Source organism: Mustela nivalis (assembly GCF_964662115.1).
Source record: "Mustela nivalis genome assembly, chromosome: 6".
Taxonomy (NCBI): domain Eukaryota; kingdom Metazoa; phylum Chordata; class Mammalia; order Carnivora; family Mustelidae; genus Mustela; species Mustela nivalis.
The window spans coordinates 87,910,079-87,925,954 of NC_139025.1; the positions used below are offsets into that span (position 1 = coordinate 87,910,079).

At 36.5% G+C, this 15,876-nt stretch overlaps 1 protein-coding gene across 2 annotated transcripts in view; it reads right to left on the reverse strand.

Annotated features, from left to right (window-relative positions):
- Window positions 1-7,683: 7,683 nt before the first annotated feature.
- SPRED1 (sprouty related EVH1 domain containing 1) overlaps window positions 7,684-15,876 on the reverse strand; it is a gene marked incomplete at its 5' end in the record, with an annotated part of 112,443 nt that continues 104,250 nt past the window's right edge. For both annotated transcript variants that reach the window (XM_082733694.1, XM_082733693.1), the window contains 2 exons: window positions 7,684-12,783; window positions 14,529-14,630. In XM_082733694.1, the coding sequence (XP_082589820.1) occupies window positions 12,133-12,783; window positions 14,529-14,630 (753 nt within the window). In that variant the 3' untranslated portion in view covers window positions 7,684-12,132. The remainder of the gene's footprint in view (window positions 12,784-14,528; window positions 14,631-15,876) is intronic.

A 15,876-nucleotide genomic window follows, 5' to 3' on the forward strand; every position in this document is an offset into this window, starting at 1 on the left:
AAGGGAGCTACGCCTTACTGCCCCTACTCAGCATCACAAGAGAGTATCAGACTGTGTATGGCTAGACCAGGAAAAGATCAAAATTCAAAATTTGAAGTATGGTTTCTACCAAATGCAAATCACTTTTGCACCATTATAAAGTTGGAAAGTCATTAAGTCAAACCATTTTAAGTTGGGGACCGTCTGTCCTGTGCTATTGCATCCAGCTTATGTTCTAGATCTTCTAAGCCAAGAGTCAACTCTCTGTTCTTCCCTCCAACACATCCAATATACAATGCTGCATCAACAGAATAACCACAATAAAAACTCTCATTTGAAAATTAGAGGAATAGCAGATCTAAAGCAACCAAAGTCATAGCAATTCTTCTACTTGGGGAATACCAGGAAGGTCTCCTACCCTAGAAGTGGGAAAGAATCCTTGATTAGACTCTTGATTTTGCTGAGAAATACTGCCTTATCCATTGTTTTCTAGGGCCCAATGCTCTGCCTTTTGTGAGATGTATTCATTTTCTGTGGCTGTCGTAAAAATAACCACAAACCCGGTTGCTTACAACAACCGAACTTTATCCTCTGACAGTTCTAGAGGCCAGAGGTTTGAAATTAGAATCACTGAACTAAAAATCAAAGCACCAGCAGGGTTTTGTTCCCACTGGAGACTTTTGGTAGGGGAGAATCCTTTCCTTCCACTTCCAGCTTCTAGTGGCTGCTGGCTTCCCTTGGCTTATGGCTACATCCCTCTAATCTTCAAGGGCAGCATTTTCAAATGTCTCCCTGTTCCATCTTTACAGATGGTATGTGAGTGTGAACTACCTTTATAAGGATACTTGTGGTTGCATTTGGGGCCTTTTTGGACAATCCAAGACAATCTATCTCAAGATCCTTATATTAGTCATACTTGTAGAGACCATTTTTTGATATAAGGTAACACAGGTTCCAGGGAATAGGATCTATTATCTTTGAGGACCATTATTCAGCCTACTATAGTAACTTAATCCTTTCTGGTATCCTCCATAACTCCATCTGAAGTGGGTGTGTGGAGGCTGCATAGCTTTCTCTGCCTGTTTCTAGCTGGTGGGAGTTTAGTCCAAAGATTGTCTTGTCTTGAACTTTCCCAGAGTTCTGGTTGTTGATTCTTGTTGTTGTTGATTTCTTTTTATTTATTTATTTATTTATCTTTTAAGATTTTATTTATTTGACAGAGATCACAAGTAGACAGAAAGGCAGGCAGGGAGAAGGGGGAGCAAGCTCCCTGTGGAGCAGAGAACCCTATGTGGGGCTCGATCCAGGACCTTGGGATCATGACCTAAGCTGAAGGTGAGGCTTTAACCCACTGAGCCACCCAGGCGCCCCTGTTGTTGATTTCTTTTACCACTTTCTGAATTGGATGGCTTCTTGAGAAGCACAGGGGAGCTTAGAAATTAGATACTGGTACAACTAATAAATAACAATTTACTTCTGCTTAAAAACACTACCATGTATTATTAGGTTTATTCATATTAAAATTGGAAAAAATTAAAAGCCTAAGAAAAATATCATTCACACAGAAGATGATTTTTAAATGCAGAAGAGGAGAAATTCTCTATTATGATACATACAGATTAAACCTATAGCATGTCATCAGAAGTAGAGATGATTTTAACTAATTGTGGATCAAACTACAAGAAATGAGTAAGTACCAGTCTTTACTAAACACCAAAGACTTAATGCCAACCCATTCCAGGACAATGGCTTCTTTTTTTTTTTTTTTTTTTTTAAAGATTTTATTTATTTATCAGAGAGAGAGAGGGGGAGAGAGCAAGCACAGACAGACAGAATGGCAAGCAGAGGCAGAGGGAGAAGCAGGCTCCCTGCTGAGCAAGGAGCCCGATGTGGGACTCGATCCCAGGACGCTGGGATCATGACCTGAGCTGAAGGCAGCTGCTTAACCAACTGAGCCACCCAGGCGTCCCGACAATGGCTTCTTTATCAGAATGTGAGGTACTGCAGACAACATGCTAAAGGCTCAGCCTGACTTCCCCTCTCCCCCCAAGATTTCACTTACTTATTTGAGAGAAAGAGCATGCATGAGAGAAGGCACAAGGTGTGTGTGTGTGGGGGGGCATGTAGAGGGAGCAGCAGACTCCTCACCAAGCAGGGAGCCTAACAGGGTTAGATCCCAAGGATCCTGAGACCATGACCTGAGCTGAAGGTAGATAGACACTTAACTGACTGAGCCACCCAGGGACCCCAACATTTAATATCTTTAAGTGGCTTTTATATAGACAGTCATGAAACTAAGCCCTTTGAAAATCTAGTATTGCTCAAGCAATCATTCGTGGATAAAAATAAGTTAGAGTGGGGCGCCTGGGTGGCTCAGTGGGTTAAAGCCTCTGCCTTCGGCTCAGGTCATGATCTCAGGGTCGTGGGATCGAGCCCCACATCTGGCTCTCTGCTCAGTGGGGAGCCTGCTTCCTCCTCTCTCTGCCTGCCTCTATGCCTACTTGTGATCTCTGTCAAATAAATAAAAAGTTAAAAAAAAATAAGTTAGAGTATAGTAAGAGGAAATGCAGAAGATGAGAGAAAAAAAAATCAAGGATTTGAAGGAAAAGAAGGCAGAATGAACAAAAGCAATAAAGGAATAGAAATCAAAGTTGAGGAGAAACCTGGGACTTAACAAGGGGACAATGGAGAAAACCCCACCAGAGGCAGAACGGTAGCTAGGAGAGTGGGAGTCAGAAAGAACAGGGTAAGAATTTCAGTTCCCACAATTAAGAATGTAGGTAATATTTTCTTAATTTTGGTATGCCCTCAGTTTCCTAATTTGTGAAATGGAAGTGATCATGCCTACTTCACAAAGTTACTAAGGAATTAAATAACATCTGTGAACATATTCAATCCAGTGCCTTGCACCTAACAGGCATATAAACGTTAAGTTCTCTTTCCTTATTGCCTGACCACAAAGTACAAGTGGGAAGGAAAGGAAAGAGTAGGGGAAGTAACTGTCAAATTAGGGGGGAAAATGTATGAATTCTGAAACTATGATCATGGAAAAGACATATGTCCCATGGACATAGGTAATAAACCAATTCTAAAAATAAGATACAGAAGAGTGAAAAAGTGGAAGCAAGAAGTGGTCATGGAAGTACAGGCAAGAGGTGAGTGAGGCTTGGACTAAGATGGTGGTGGTGCACCTAGCAAGAACCATTCGATTCGCAAACTATTTTAAAGTCTTCGATGAGGAAAAATTCTTGGATCAATTGGGTAAATTATGATTATTTCTTAAAATAAGGCAGATTGGAGGTGGAACATGTATAGAGTGGGAAATCAAGAGTTCTGTTTTGGACTTACTGAAATGGAAATGCCCGAGACAGCCAAGTGGAGATGTCAAGTAGAAGACCTAAAGTGGATGCACCAGCAGATGCATGACAGGTAACTGAGACGAAATAATATCCCCTAAGGAAAGTACTGCTAGAAGAGAGGGAATCTATTACTGTTTCCTGAGGAATTCCAACTTGTAAAGGTTGGAAAGATGAGGAGGATCTAGCAAAGAGAGGGACCAAGGAAATAGAAGAAAGCCAGGATCATGTAGTGAAAGGAAGGAAAGAATATGTCAAAAGCTGGTCCATGAGGTGTGTTCATCCACTGGATTTAGAAATGTAGAGTTGGTGGGGACTTTATTGAGAGCATTTCAGTGAAATGGTCAGGACAAAACTTCAGGTAATACATGAAAGCCCAACCTCTGAAGCCAGTATTGGGTTTTCTATTAAAAAAAAAAAAAATTCACTGGGGTGCCTGGGTGGCTCAGTTAAGCGTCTGCCTTTGGCTCAGGTCACGATCCCAGGGTCCTGGGATCAAACCCCACATCTGGCTCCTTGCTCAGGAGGGAGTCTGTTTCTCTCTCTCTTCTCCTCCCACCCACCCCACTCACCCTTGCCCACCCTTCCTCCCCCATTCCTGTGCTCTCAAAAAAAAATCTTAAAAAAAAAAGTCACAGCTGATCATTAAATTTCCCTTACAAAACCTTCCAGTGGATTTCTGTCATCCACAGAATAAAATCTGAAATCCTTTCCATGAGCTTCAGGTTCCCAGAAGATCTGGCACTTGCTATCTCTGTGACTTTATCTCCTTTCACGAGCTCCTGCACGCTGCCCACTCTAGTCATACTGACCTTGCAGTTCCTTCAACAGGCCAAGCTCCTTTCTGTGGAGAGCCTTTGCATTTGCTCTTCCTTTAACCTGGATGGCTCTGTTCCAATTATCTTTTAAGTAATCAGCTTTGCCTGGAGACATGACCTTGTGACCTTTGAAAGGGAAATCTGTACCAGGTAGGCTACTTTTGATGTTTTTTTTTTTTTTTTTAAACAGGTTGTAAAAAGCAAAGAAACCTTTTGAATATGGGCTCACCTGATTATGGAGCTACTGATTTACTTATAATACTAACAGCAACAGGATCTCATAGGTTTCCAGCAATTGACTCTTCTTTTACCTAAGCTCTTAGAAAACAACCACCACTACCACAATTAGACAAGCTTGTATTAAAGGGAATGGGGACTGGGGAAGGGGGGAGGAATGGCTTTAAGGAAAGGGGAACATACAGTTTAAAGCCCATCAGTTTTTTAAGTTTGTGCCATACATTTCAAGTTGCTTTTAATTCCCTAACTGGTCCTAAGTGCTCAACTATTCTTCAAAGTCACTTATCATTTGACCCCTCACTCCCACCATAAACCATTCCTTTTGTTTGTATCTGGGTATATATCAGTCTGAAGATGTCTACTTTTTATCATTACCCTGTTGTAGTCTAAAGTGCTTTCACCTTTCAATCATATTTAAAATATAGACCATCCTTTGGTAAATACAAAAATGTACAAGTGACTCAATTCCTAATCCCTAGCATTAGTACGGAGATGACTTGTAGTAGGATAGCAGCAGTGAGGATAAAGGAACACAGATTTAAGTGACATGCAGGAAAGAGAACTGTAAAAAACTGGGAATTAATGGTGAAAAGTAAGAGAAAATGAGAAACTGATGATGACCAGGTTTCTGAGACTACTGCATAAACAGTGGTATCACTATGCATCAAGATAGAGAGGAGAGAAAAAGGTTTGAGGAATGGTTGGGTAGGGGGGAATTAGTTTGGCGCTTACTGAATTTGAGGTGCCTGCAAGAGATGTATGCATTTAAAAATGCAGGCTGTGTTATTAAATGAATGACCCTGCATTAGTATCTTAACCTCCTTAGGTCTGTTTCTAAATTTGCAAAATAAGGGTGGTGTGTAAATCTCTAAAGAGAGGTTAGGATAGACCCAGTCCTAAAACTTCAGTGACCTCAACTTTATCAGCAATCTTAATTTGGCTTGGATCCTTATTTCTTTCTTAGAAGTTTAGAGTATCATCCTATCTGTGTGCATTTCACTTAGAAAATTTAACAAGAACTTTAAAAAGGAACTGTTAACTAGCTAGGAATTCACAAATTCATGCAACTTGTTTTCTCTTAAATTTTAAGTGATAGGTGTAAACCTGGTGATTCACAGACCTGTACCCCTGGGGATAAAAATATAGGTTTATAAAAAATAAAAAATTAAAAAAAATTTTAAGTGATAGTCAAACAGTAGTTTCCCTTACTGATGAAAGACACACATTTAAGCTTGTTGGGTCATTCCTGGGAATAATGCAGGCACTTTTAAAAGAATTATAATACACTGATGAAATTACTTCTCTATGTATTTTTCACCTCATGGATTTGGAGAGATTGGAGGCATTCCTCTAAGAGGGAAAAGGAGGGAGGAAAAGACAAAGGAGGCAAAAGGGGCTTAAGTTGGACAAGTAATATCCATTAAGATCTACACCACAACACATTTTAAAAAGAAAGAAATCACTTAAATTACTATCTTGCAATTTGACAATACCAAATTAAAAATTAGTTAGAAATGGAAATTAAACAGGCCTCCTTAAGTTTTATCATCCAGAATAATCTTATTTCAATATTAGGAATCCTAGAGTTCTTCCTTTTTCAAATTGCACATAACCTCTTGGTTATTGCAAATTACTTCTAGGTTAAAATTAAGTTTGAGGGAAGAGGGACACCAACCTCATTGTGACATGGGTAGAAGGTGCCCGGACACTAAATGCAACTCGGATTCAAATACAGGCTTTGTGGAAGAGCTGACATACAAATGGCTTACTATTTTAAATAAGAGTCCAGAATCCAGAAGACTCATTTGAGAATATTGTTTCCTACTGCCTCAACAGGAGGTATCATTGCTTTGGTGATAAAGAATCCCTCATAATCTTCAAGGAAATGACATTCAATTGGGCAAAATGAACAATACCACACACTGGACAGCATGTATGTCTTCAGTACTTTCTGTTGGATCAGCACCAACTGATAAATCTTGGTACGTTGAAGTATTACCACAATCTTACCCTCCCAGTTTTAAGGATCCCCACAAGCCATAATGCAGACGTGCACGACTGAGGAAGACAGAGGACTAGGAGAACCAGAATTGATACAAAAGAGTGGGAATTAAGAAGTTATTCCCTTATATAATTTCCCAGCTTAAATAAAATTTCATTTTAACAGAACAGTATTATTTTAAGTACATCCGTAACCCATGTAACAAAACATAAAATTGTCTTGCGACTAAAAGCATAGATTTTGAAGTAAGGCAATTTGGTTCAAATCCTGGTGCTTCTAACGTGATCTTGGGAACATTTTTTTAATCTCTTAAAGCCTAAACCTCCTCTTGAATTTAAAAAAAAAAAAAAAAAAAAGGAAGACAATACTTCATTATGGGGTTGAGAACTGAAAAGTGATCATTTAAAATATATTATGTAACAAAAATAAAACCTGAGAGACAAAAGAAAAACACCATTTCAACTATGATTTTGTTAGACTTTTATTGTTAATATATTTTTTGAGCCATCATTTCAAAGGATCTCTATAAAACTGCAAATCTTAAAGCAGTTAATTTTAAAGGAGTCAACTCCAGTTTTATTATTAATACCAGTGTTTTTTTTCTTTCAGGACCGCTGTGAGCATGACACTAGACTGATGGCCAAGCAGAAACCCTAGTTTGAATTCTCTGATGTAAAAACTATTCTCCTTACTTGTGGATATTAACTTGACTGTGAAGAATATAAAGCAAATTTCTGAAAACCTGTAAATAAGCACATGAGACTACATTTCATAATTCATGGTAAACAGTTAATTCTTGATTCTTCAAGTAAATGTAACTGTAATACAGTAATCTAAAAGTTATTCTGGTGTTGAAATATGCTATCATTTTTGAGTACTGTCCTATTAATTTTTTATCCAGAATAATTAGTTATTTTTGTTTATATTACAGATGAAACTCTGAAACCAAGTAGGACACACAAAAAATCAGTAGTAGTCTTGGGTTAAAAATTTCCCACATATCATTCAAGGATTATCATTTAATCCAGGTTTAGTGGTAACATGTTCCCAAACCAATAAATATAACATGTTTATATTTATTGTATTTACCTACTTATAAGTAACAGACCATTAAAAAATCTGGATACAATCAAGGGTGAATAAAATATCGATAAGATGAACTATACACATGAACTTTCAGTTTTTACCTTAAAAAATTACCCAAAAAGTCCATTTCTACTGCTTTCTCCTTGAGAAATTACTATCTCTTATGTGATAGTTTGTTATCCTCTAGAAGATTAAGAAAAAGTCCTTTTGTATTTCATGATAGGTTTAATCAGGTAATTAAAACAAATTCTTATATCATCTGATATGTCCAATTACATGGGTATGATGTAACAAAAACAGTTACAAACTTATATATGCATATTTACATTATATATCCAAACTATCAAGCTAATCAACTATATCTAAAGAGATACATTATGACATGAGTTAAACAATTTTTCATTGCTTATTAGGAAGAATGCAGTCAAGCTTTTAATGGAATATACAAGTGAGGCACTTTTGAGGTCAAGAATAGAAAGCAAATGACACTACATACTGGCAATGTTCACAAAAATCTATGTGAATCTTTAATACAAAGGTTTTTCAACTATATTATTCTTGAAAAGTTTCAAAACTAGCAACTTACGCAATTTAAGGAGCTTTCAGGAACAATGGCTAACATCAGTGTATCAAAGCATATGAAAGTTTTATAACCACCTGGCTGCTAGGCAAACAGTACCTTAATACCTTAAAGCCCTTTTTTTGTTGTTGTTGTTTTTTGGTTTATATAAATCACCTCAGGTTGTGATTTCTTAATGTTTTGACTCGCTGCAAAACACCTTATGGTACTATTATTATCATGGTTTATAGACCAATTTTTTTTTAAGTGCAACAACAATGCAAGTTTCTAGTGCTTTCCGTTCTACTTAGAAATGTGATCCTGGAGGTCAAATTAAGAATGAGAATATTTAGTGAAGAACCTGTTTTCTAGGTAACTGAAGTTTTCAAAGTTTTATATAGAAAAATGTTACACTTACTTAATGCATCTTTGGGCTAAAATTAAAAACTCAGTCTTACCCACATATTCCAAAGAGTAATCACAAAGCCTAAAGTAAATTTCAACAAAAGAAACATCCTTTAAATTGCCCATCTGGAGGAAAGGACAGGTTTCCTGTACTTTGAAGACATATGGATATTAGAAAACATCTCTGTGGCATTCAGTTAAGGGGGTGGGGTGGGGAGTAAAAGAAAAAATGCAAGACTTACCCAAGATATCAGATGGCACTATACACATGAATTGAAAGTGCATTTGTATTACTTCAAAAGTTCTTTTTAGGCACTGCTGAATAACCAATGAAAATAGGTAGTTTCAAGTTTTCCCCTTTAAATTTTAACCCCTGTCCCAACATCATCCCAGAGACATACACACATTCTCTGAAGTTGTCATCATCAAATATAGGTGCTGTTTATTTATTTATTTTTTAAAAAAACTCCCTGGTTGGTAATGGGAGGAAAATGAGAATACCATTTTGGTAATGGCTTTTGCACGTTAAAAGAATTAGTTTTATAAATGCTTCGGCACATCCATTAAGTTTGATTGCCAGTTCCAAATATCAAGAAATATTTTAAGACAGGATATGTAAGAAAAAAGTGCTTAAAATCTTTCAGTGACCAAAAGACACATTAGAGAAAACGTTCATTTTACAGCTCCTTTAAGATATTTCTTACTCTTGCTTTCTCTGTTTGGAGGTGACCACTACTTAAATAGCCCTTTTTATTGGTAGTAGTGATGAACCCTATTAGATCCTAATTGCCACCTCACGTCTCTGGTCTATAAATCATCCAGTAGGTGGTGCTGAAGTTCCATACCGCCTATTTCTTCAGCCTCAAATGATTCCCCTGTCAAGGCAGGAGAAAAATCATTTAATTAGCAGTTCTGAACACAACAAGCCATCAGACCAAAGTTTTTCTTGTTATGCCATCTAGATGATTTCATTTTCAATATTTACTATAACTTAAGCTGGTTTAGCCATTTGCTTATACTGTCAGATTAAAAAGCAGAGAAAGGTTTAAGAGGAAAAGCCAGTTGGCAGTGCCAAGTCTATATGCAGAAGAAAATGTTCCTGAACATATCTATACACGTTTTAAAAATGAGAAATTTAAACTATCCTTTTCCCCCCCACATAGTTCTAACTTACTCAAAAGAACATTTCCACATAGGGATTCAGATAACATTATATTATCAGTTAGTCTTCTAGACTGGTTTGGAATTTGAGTATGTTATCTATAAAGATCCAAGGTGAAATAAAAACCATTTCATCACCATAGTTTTTAATGAAGAAACTTGTTTAAAATTGTAAAGGAAAAAATGGGAATGGGATGGCAAAATCTTAGCAGCAAAGTGGTTAAACAAATTGAAAATATTAATGCACAAACATTAAAATATTAAAGCATATATGTTGCATATAAAATACAGTACAGAACCAGGAGTTGCACTATACTGATTAGTGCTTAACAGAAGAAATGATTAAATTTGTTCTTCCCAGAAGTATATACACAGTTCATTTCCACAGCATTTTCCTATAGAGCCAGCAAGTTATTTTCTTCAGTTATTCACACCTTGCTCCAACCTGAATTATGAACTCAGCACTTACAAATATGAAAATTCACTCACAAGGAAAACCAATATTTCCATTTTACCAGTAAAAAGTAATTTTGAAAGTTAACAGTCTATTCTAGGAAACCAAGTTTAGCTGAAAACTTCAAGGATGAAGATCATCTGGTGTAGCAGTGTTCAATTATATAAACAGTAAAAATAAGTCTTAAAACTGCTGCTACAGTGTCATATTTTGGATTTAGTTCATCCAATTGATTTTTAGTACAAAACTAGAAATAACCTCTTCTTCATAACATCTATAGTTATCAATATATTTTTCTTCTTTTCAATGTGAAATAATACTTCAAGATGATCTATATACACAATGTTGTCAGTTCAAGCTGTCATATAAATATAAATGCTTTCTTAAAAAAAAGTATTTTACAGACAGATAGTGTTATATACATTGTTCAGTTTGATCTGGGGCAAAAGAAGAAAGCTAACACAAGCTTAAGTGTGATATGTAAAAAGAATGATACATAAATGACATTTTAAAACCTGCATAGAAATGAGCTTCAAATGGTAGTGTGATTTTAATTTTATCACTTCGGAAACTTCAAGCCATTAAAAAAAAGGCACACTTCTCAACTTTATCCCTCTAAGGGAATGTTCTTAAAGAACCCTTTACTTGTTAGAGTTTTAATGTAACACTTAAAAAGACAAAGAAAACAAAAAACAGAGAACAACAAAAAAACAAACCAACCAGACAAATTGACCCCAACTACTTTAAACCATTTGTTGGAACATTTATCCAACTACTTAGTAAATAAAACATCCAGTAATACAATGCTCTGCAAAAGAAATAAAATTATATGTACAAGACATTTCATTCACAATGTTGGATTAAATACTTTCCTGGGACAGTTTAGTATACACTTTAACATAAATTTTGCTTTTGGCAAGTTTAAATAAAGTAAAATGCAACTGGGAAAAGTTATTGTTATGTGAATAATAAGCACTGAAAATTAAGCTTAAAAATTATTAATTACAGCTGAACATATTCTAGTTTAGCAGAATGATAAATGGAGATCTCAGTAGGAAACTTTTACATGAACTATCCAGTTACACTTTTTGCCTTGTAAAACATTTGTAAATGCAATATGATTTTTTTGAAGGAGGAAACTCTGAAAGAAAACAACTTGCTGGTTGAATACCACAAAACAAAACAAAACAACCCAAAACCTCACTTTTTTCTATAATGTTTACTCAGTCTCTTTTTATATAAAAATAAGTGTTACGTTTCCATCAGAACATTAGACAATTACATCTGTGCTTTAAAAAAAAAATTGGTCACTCAAGGCTATTAGGATATTTTTAAAGATTTTAGATTACCAGAATGTACAGACAGAACTCAATATAAACTGTAGCCAAAGGGAAATGAGGATGAAAATAGCAAATCATTCACATGGAATAAAAACATTATTAACTAGATGAGTAAAATATTCAAAACATAATGGAATGTGACAGTAGATATATGTACATCTACTTGAGAACTAGGAAGGGGAAGAAAAGTTTAATATGTGATAATTCGTACCTTATATTTAGTTAAATATAAACATTTGTTATTTATACATAAAACCACTTTCAAAAAACAACTAATAAATGATTTAGTTGTACTTGTTTTATTTCTTATAATTCCCAAGTGTTAACTTTCTTAGACTGATATCAACTGTCCCTTAGTGCACTTTTAGTTTATGTCTTAATGAATTCAAAACTCTAAAAGTCCCATCACCTAATGCATAAATATACAAAAAAGCCAAAAATTAATCCCTTTTAGGTTGGATATTTTATGCTCACTTTTTATAGCCAATAACCAGAAATAGTTTCCTTTTGCAAATACTCTTTACAACCTGTAACAAAACATGCCATGCACTCAAGGGAAAAAGTTAGGCATGGCTAGCATTTGTGAAATGCCAAGAACTAACAAGTTCTGCTTCCTCCACGTGTGGCCCCAGACACCAGGCAAGATTTCATATTGCTTGCCAAAAGCTTCCACAAATCCAAGTTAGCTAATTCCTGGAAACAAAGAATTTAAGCTCATTTTGGCACTGGATCCTTTCATCCAGCAGCTTTATGTTTCCCACCACAGCACCCACATGCCTCACCACAACGATGGCACATTCTCAAGGGGACATAGCAGCACATACATGGTACAATGAAAGACAAAGCTACTAGGGCTAACCATCGTAAGCAGAACTTGTCATCACTAGTGTCACATGAACAGGGATCAGAAAAATCTCCCTCTGAGTCTGACATACAATGATATAACATGCTCTCTGCACAGAGCATGCAACTAACTTGATATATGCATCTTTTAATAGGGTCTGGAGCATCCTGACATTTTCCCCTGCCATTTTCTTCATGATTAAACCTTTCTTGGCAGTATACACAGCGGGAACGTTCACCATCTTCTTTTCTTCGTTTTGACTTCTTAAATTTTAATGAGGAAGGCTGTGTCTTAAATACCACAGAGTCTTTGAGTGAACTTAACTTAGTCTCATCTCCACATGAGTACAGATAGTCTGATTTTTTACTGTCTGGTTTAGAAAATTGAATATTGGAATCAGTATCATCTCTCTCTAAGTCATTTTTCCACATGTCAGGATGTCTGTAGTCTGCATACCGACGTATTAAGATATCTCGAGGGTTTATTCTGACAATCTCATCCTCATCTTGAAAGCTGACGTGACGGATTGATTTCAAAGGGACCTAAAAAGGAAAGAGATGAAGACGGCAATAAGAATGGTGAAGGTTAATTGTATATGTCAATTTGGCTAGGCTGCAGTGCCCAAATATTTGATCAAACGTTATTCTGGATGTTTAAGTGAAGATGTTTCTTGGATGAGATTAATCTTTAAGATGGTGGATTATGAATGAAACACATTATCTTCCACAACACAGACAGATTTCATCAATTAGCTGACGGCCTTAACAGTATGAAGACTGAGCACCCCCAGAAAGACAGAATTCTGCCTCTGGATGGATGGGACTGCAACTCTTCCCTCAGTCTCAAGCCTGATAGCCTACTTCATATTTTGCCTATGTATCTTCACTATTCCATGAACCAATTCCTTAAAAATAAATCTCTGTGTGTGTATGTGTGTGTGTGTGTATACATATATATATATATGTGTGTATATATATATGCAACTAGTTGGTTCTGTTTCTCAGGAGAACCCTTACTCATACAGATTCTAGTACCATGAACCGGAGTATTGCTGTTAATAAGTACCTAAAAATGTGGAAATGCATTTAGAAATGGGGAGAGGCTAACAGAGTTTTGAAGTGCATGTTACAAAAAGTCTTGAAGAGACTATTGTTAGAAATACATTAGGGATGCCTGGGTGGCCAAGTCAGTTAAGCTTCTGACTTTTGATTTCAGTTCAGATTATGATCTTGGGATCGTAGAGTCTGCTGGAGATTCTCTCCCTCTCCCTTTGCCACTCCTCCTGATTATACACATTCTCTCTCACTCTCTAAAATATAAATAAATAAAAATTTTTAAAAGGGGGTGGGGTAGGGAGGGGAGCAGAAGTGAGGGGAGAGGAGGGGAAAAGGAAAAGAAATTTGGGCATACAGAGAGGCAACAGGGGTGTGGATGTACAAAAGAAAAGACCATGTGAGGACACGACCAAGAAGCAGACATTTACAAGCCAGGAAGAGAAGGCTCAGAAGAAACCAAATGTGCCAACATCTTGATTTTGTGACAAAATAATTTTGTTTTATTAAGCCACTTCATCTGATACTTTGCTATGACAGCCCTAGCAAACTAATACACATACACACTAATACACACACACACACACACACACACACACACACACACACACACACACATATAGCTTGGCTATATGAGTCTCTGAAAATGACTTAAAACACATTACACCCACTTATTCTCATTCCCTCCCCTTCTAATCTTCTCCCAACCCCCTTTCTGGGTATATTGTCTTCCTGAGGCCCAGGAGCAAATGAAATCTTTCTGGAGATAAACCAAATGGGGTCTAAATCAAAATGACCTTTTCCCCTTTATCTATACAAGTGGGCTTCTTGTAGTCACATTTGTATTTCCTAGTCCTAGCCCTTGGACACAGTAACCGGTCTGCAGGAAAGCACCTGGATCCAGGTTGAGGCAAAATTCCATTCTCAAGATATTATGGAACTGGGGCTAAAAAAAACCCCTCCAGATCTGGGCTACAGAAATGGTGCATACAGTCTATTAAATTACCAATATATAATTCCTATCAGCTTTATCCAGTGATAAACATACAGGGGCAATCCCCAGACTCAAATCAGAAACTTGGATAGAGTTTAAGTAATCATAAATGCAGCAAATGTACACATGAAAAAACTTTTCTAGTATAATTCAGCTACATGGAGAATGAGAAGGACTAAAAAATTTCACCTATTTGTTAATTAGTTATATTCTATATCAGAAGATAAAACTAAGAACTTACCCTATTTTGGGACTTCAGACTTCCACAATCCTTGGATATTTGCCGTTGTACATATTCTATACTTCTGCTCTGAATGTCTAGGCCCGGATGACTGAACGTTATCTAAAAAATAAACAATTTCTACTTAAGTGATAAGAGAATGTATTTATTTTTAATAAAACCATGTGCAGTATGTATTCCAAAACTTTATAGCCTATTAGTAGTGAAGCTTTTCAAAACAGTTTTAAGAAAAAAGAATCACTTGAATTATCCTATTATTTAAACTTAGGTCATTCGTCACACATTTATTTTTATTTTTAAGATTTTATTTTTTATTTCAAAGAGAGAGCACGAGAAGGAGGAGGGGGTCAGAGAAGCAGACTCCCTGCTCAGCAGGGAACCCAATGGGGGACTCAATCCTGGGACTCCAGGATCATGACCAGGGCTGAAAGGTGGCCACTTAACCAACTGAGCCATCAAGGCACCCTTCCTTACACATTAAAATTTTAATTTTGAAAGTAACACGAACTTCTGGTTTCTGAATCTGCATGTGAGGAACTTAGTAATTGCCATTCTGTCCTAACAAGCAAAAAACCTAAATAGAAAAAAAAAATCACTAACTCTTCTCAGATCTGTGATAGAGAGGATGACACAGTGTAAACCACTGCCTCCAAGATTGGAGACAAACAGGAAAATAAAGGGAGTCACAGCTCACCAGAGCAGATTCATGAGCAGAAATTGTAAGAGAAACCAGTGCTGAGGTAGGAAAACCTGAATTATAATTGATGGGGTCCTAGAGCTCAGTGTACATATGGAGTTAAAAACTCCAAGTGGAAGCAGTCATAGTGAAGCTCTCGAAGTTTTGTTGGGATTTACCTCCAAGAGCTCAACCAGGTTCTTGCAGTAAATACCAGAGAAATCCCTGCATGCTTTCAGAAGGAGGAGGGGAAAATGAACCTTTTGTAACTATGTCATAATACTCCTTTTTTGTTTGTTTTTTTTTAACAAGGTTTGCCCTCAGGAGAAACTAGTTAACCAGAGCCTGACCTAGGATATTATCAGAGCCTACTTGACCTAGGAAAAGAGAAAGAGCCAACTTTAGTCAACTCTAACCATGTGACCCAACTAAAAAGTTAGAAAAAAACTGCAAAATACTTGTGGAGTTCACAGTCCAGAAGCATAGGCTCATTCTAAAAGATAGACTTAATCAAAGGACTACGGAATGCTTCCCCTCCCCACCTATTAAAGACCTATTTATAGCAGTTCCTTTTACCTAGTACATCATGTCTAGCTTTAAGAAAAAAGAAAAAATTTGTAAAACATATTGAAAGGCAAAGGCAAAAACACAATTTGAAAAGATAGAACAAGC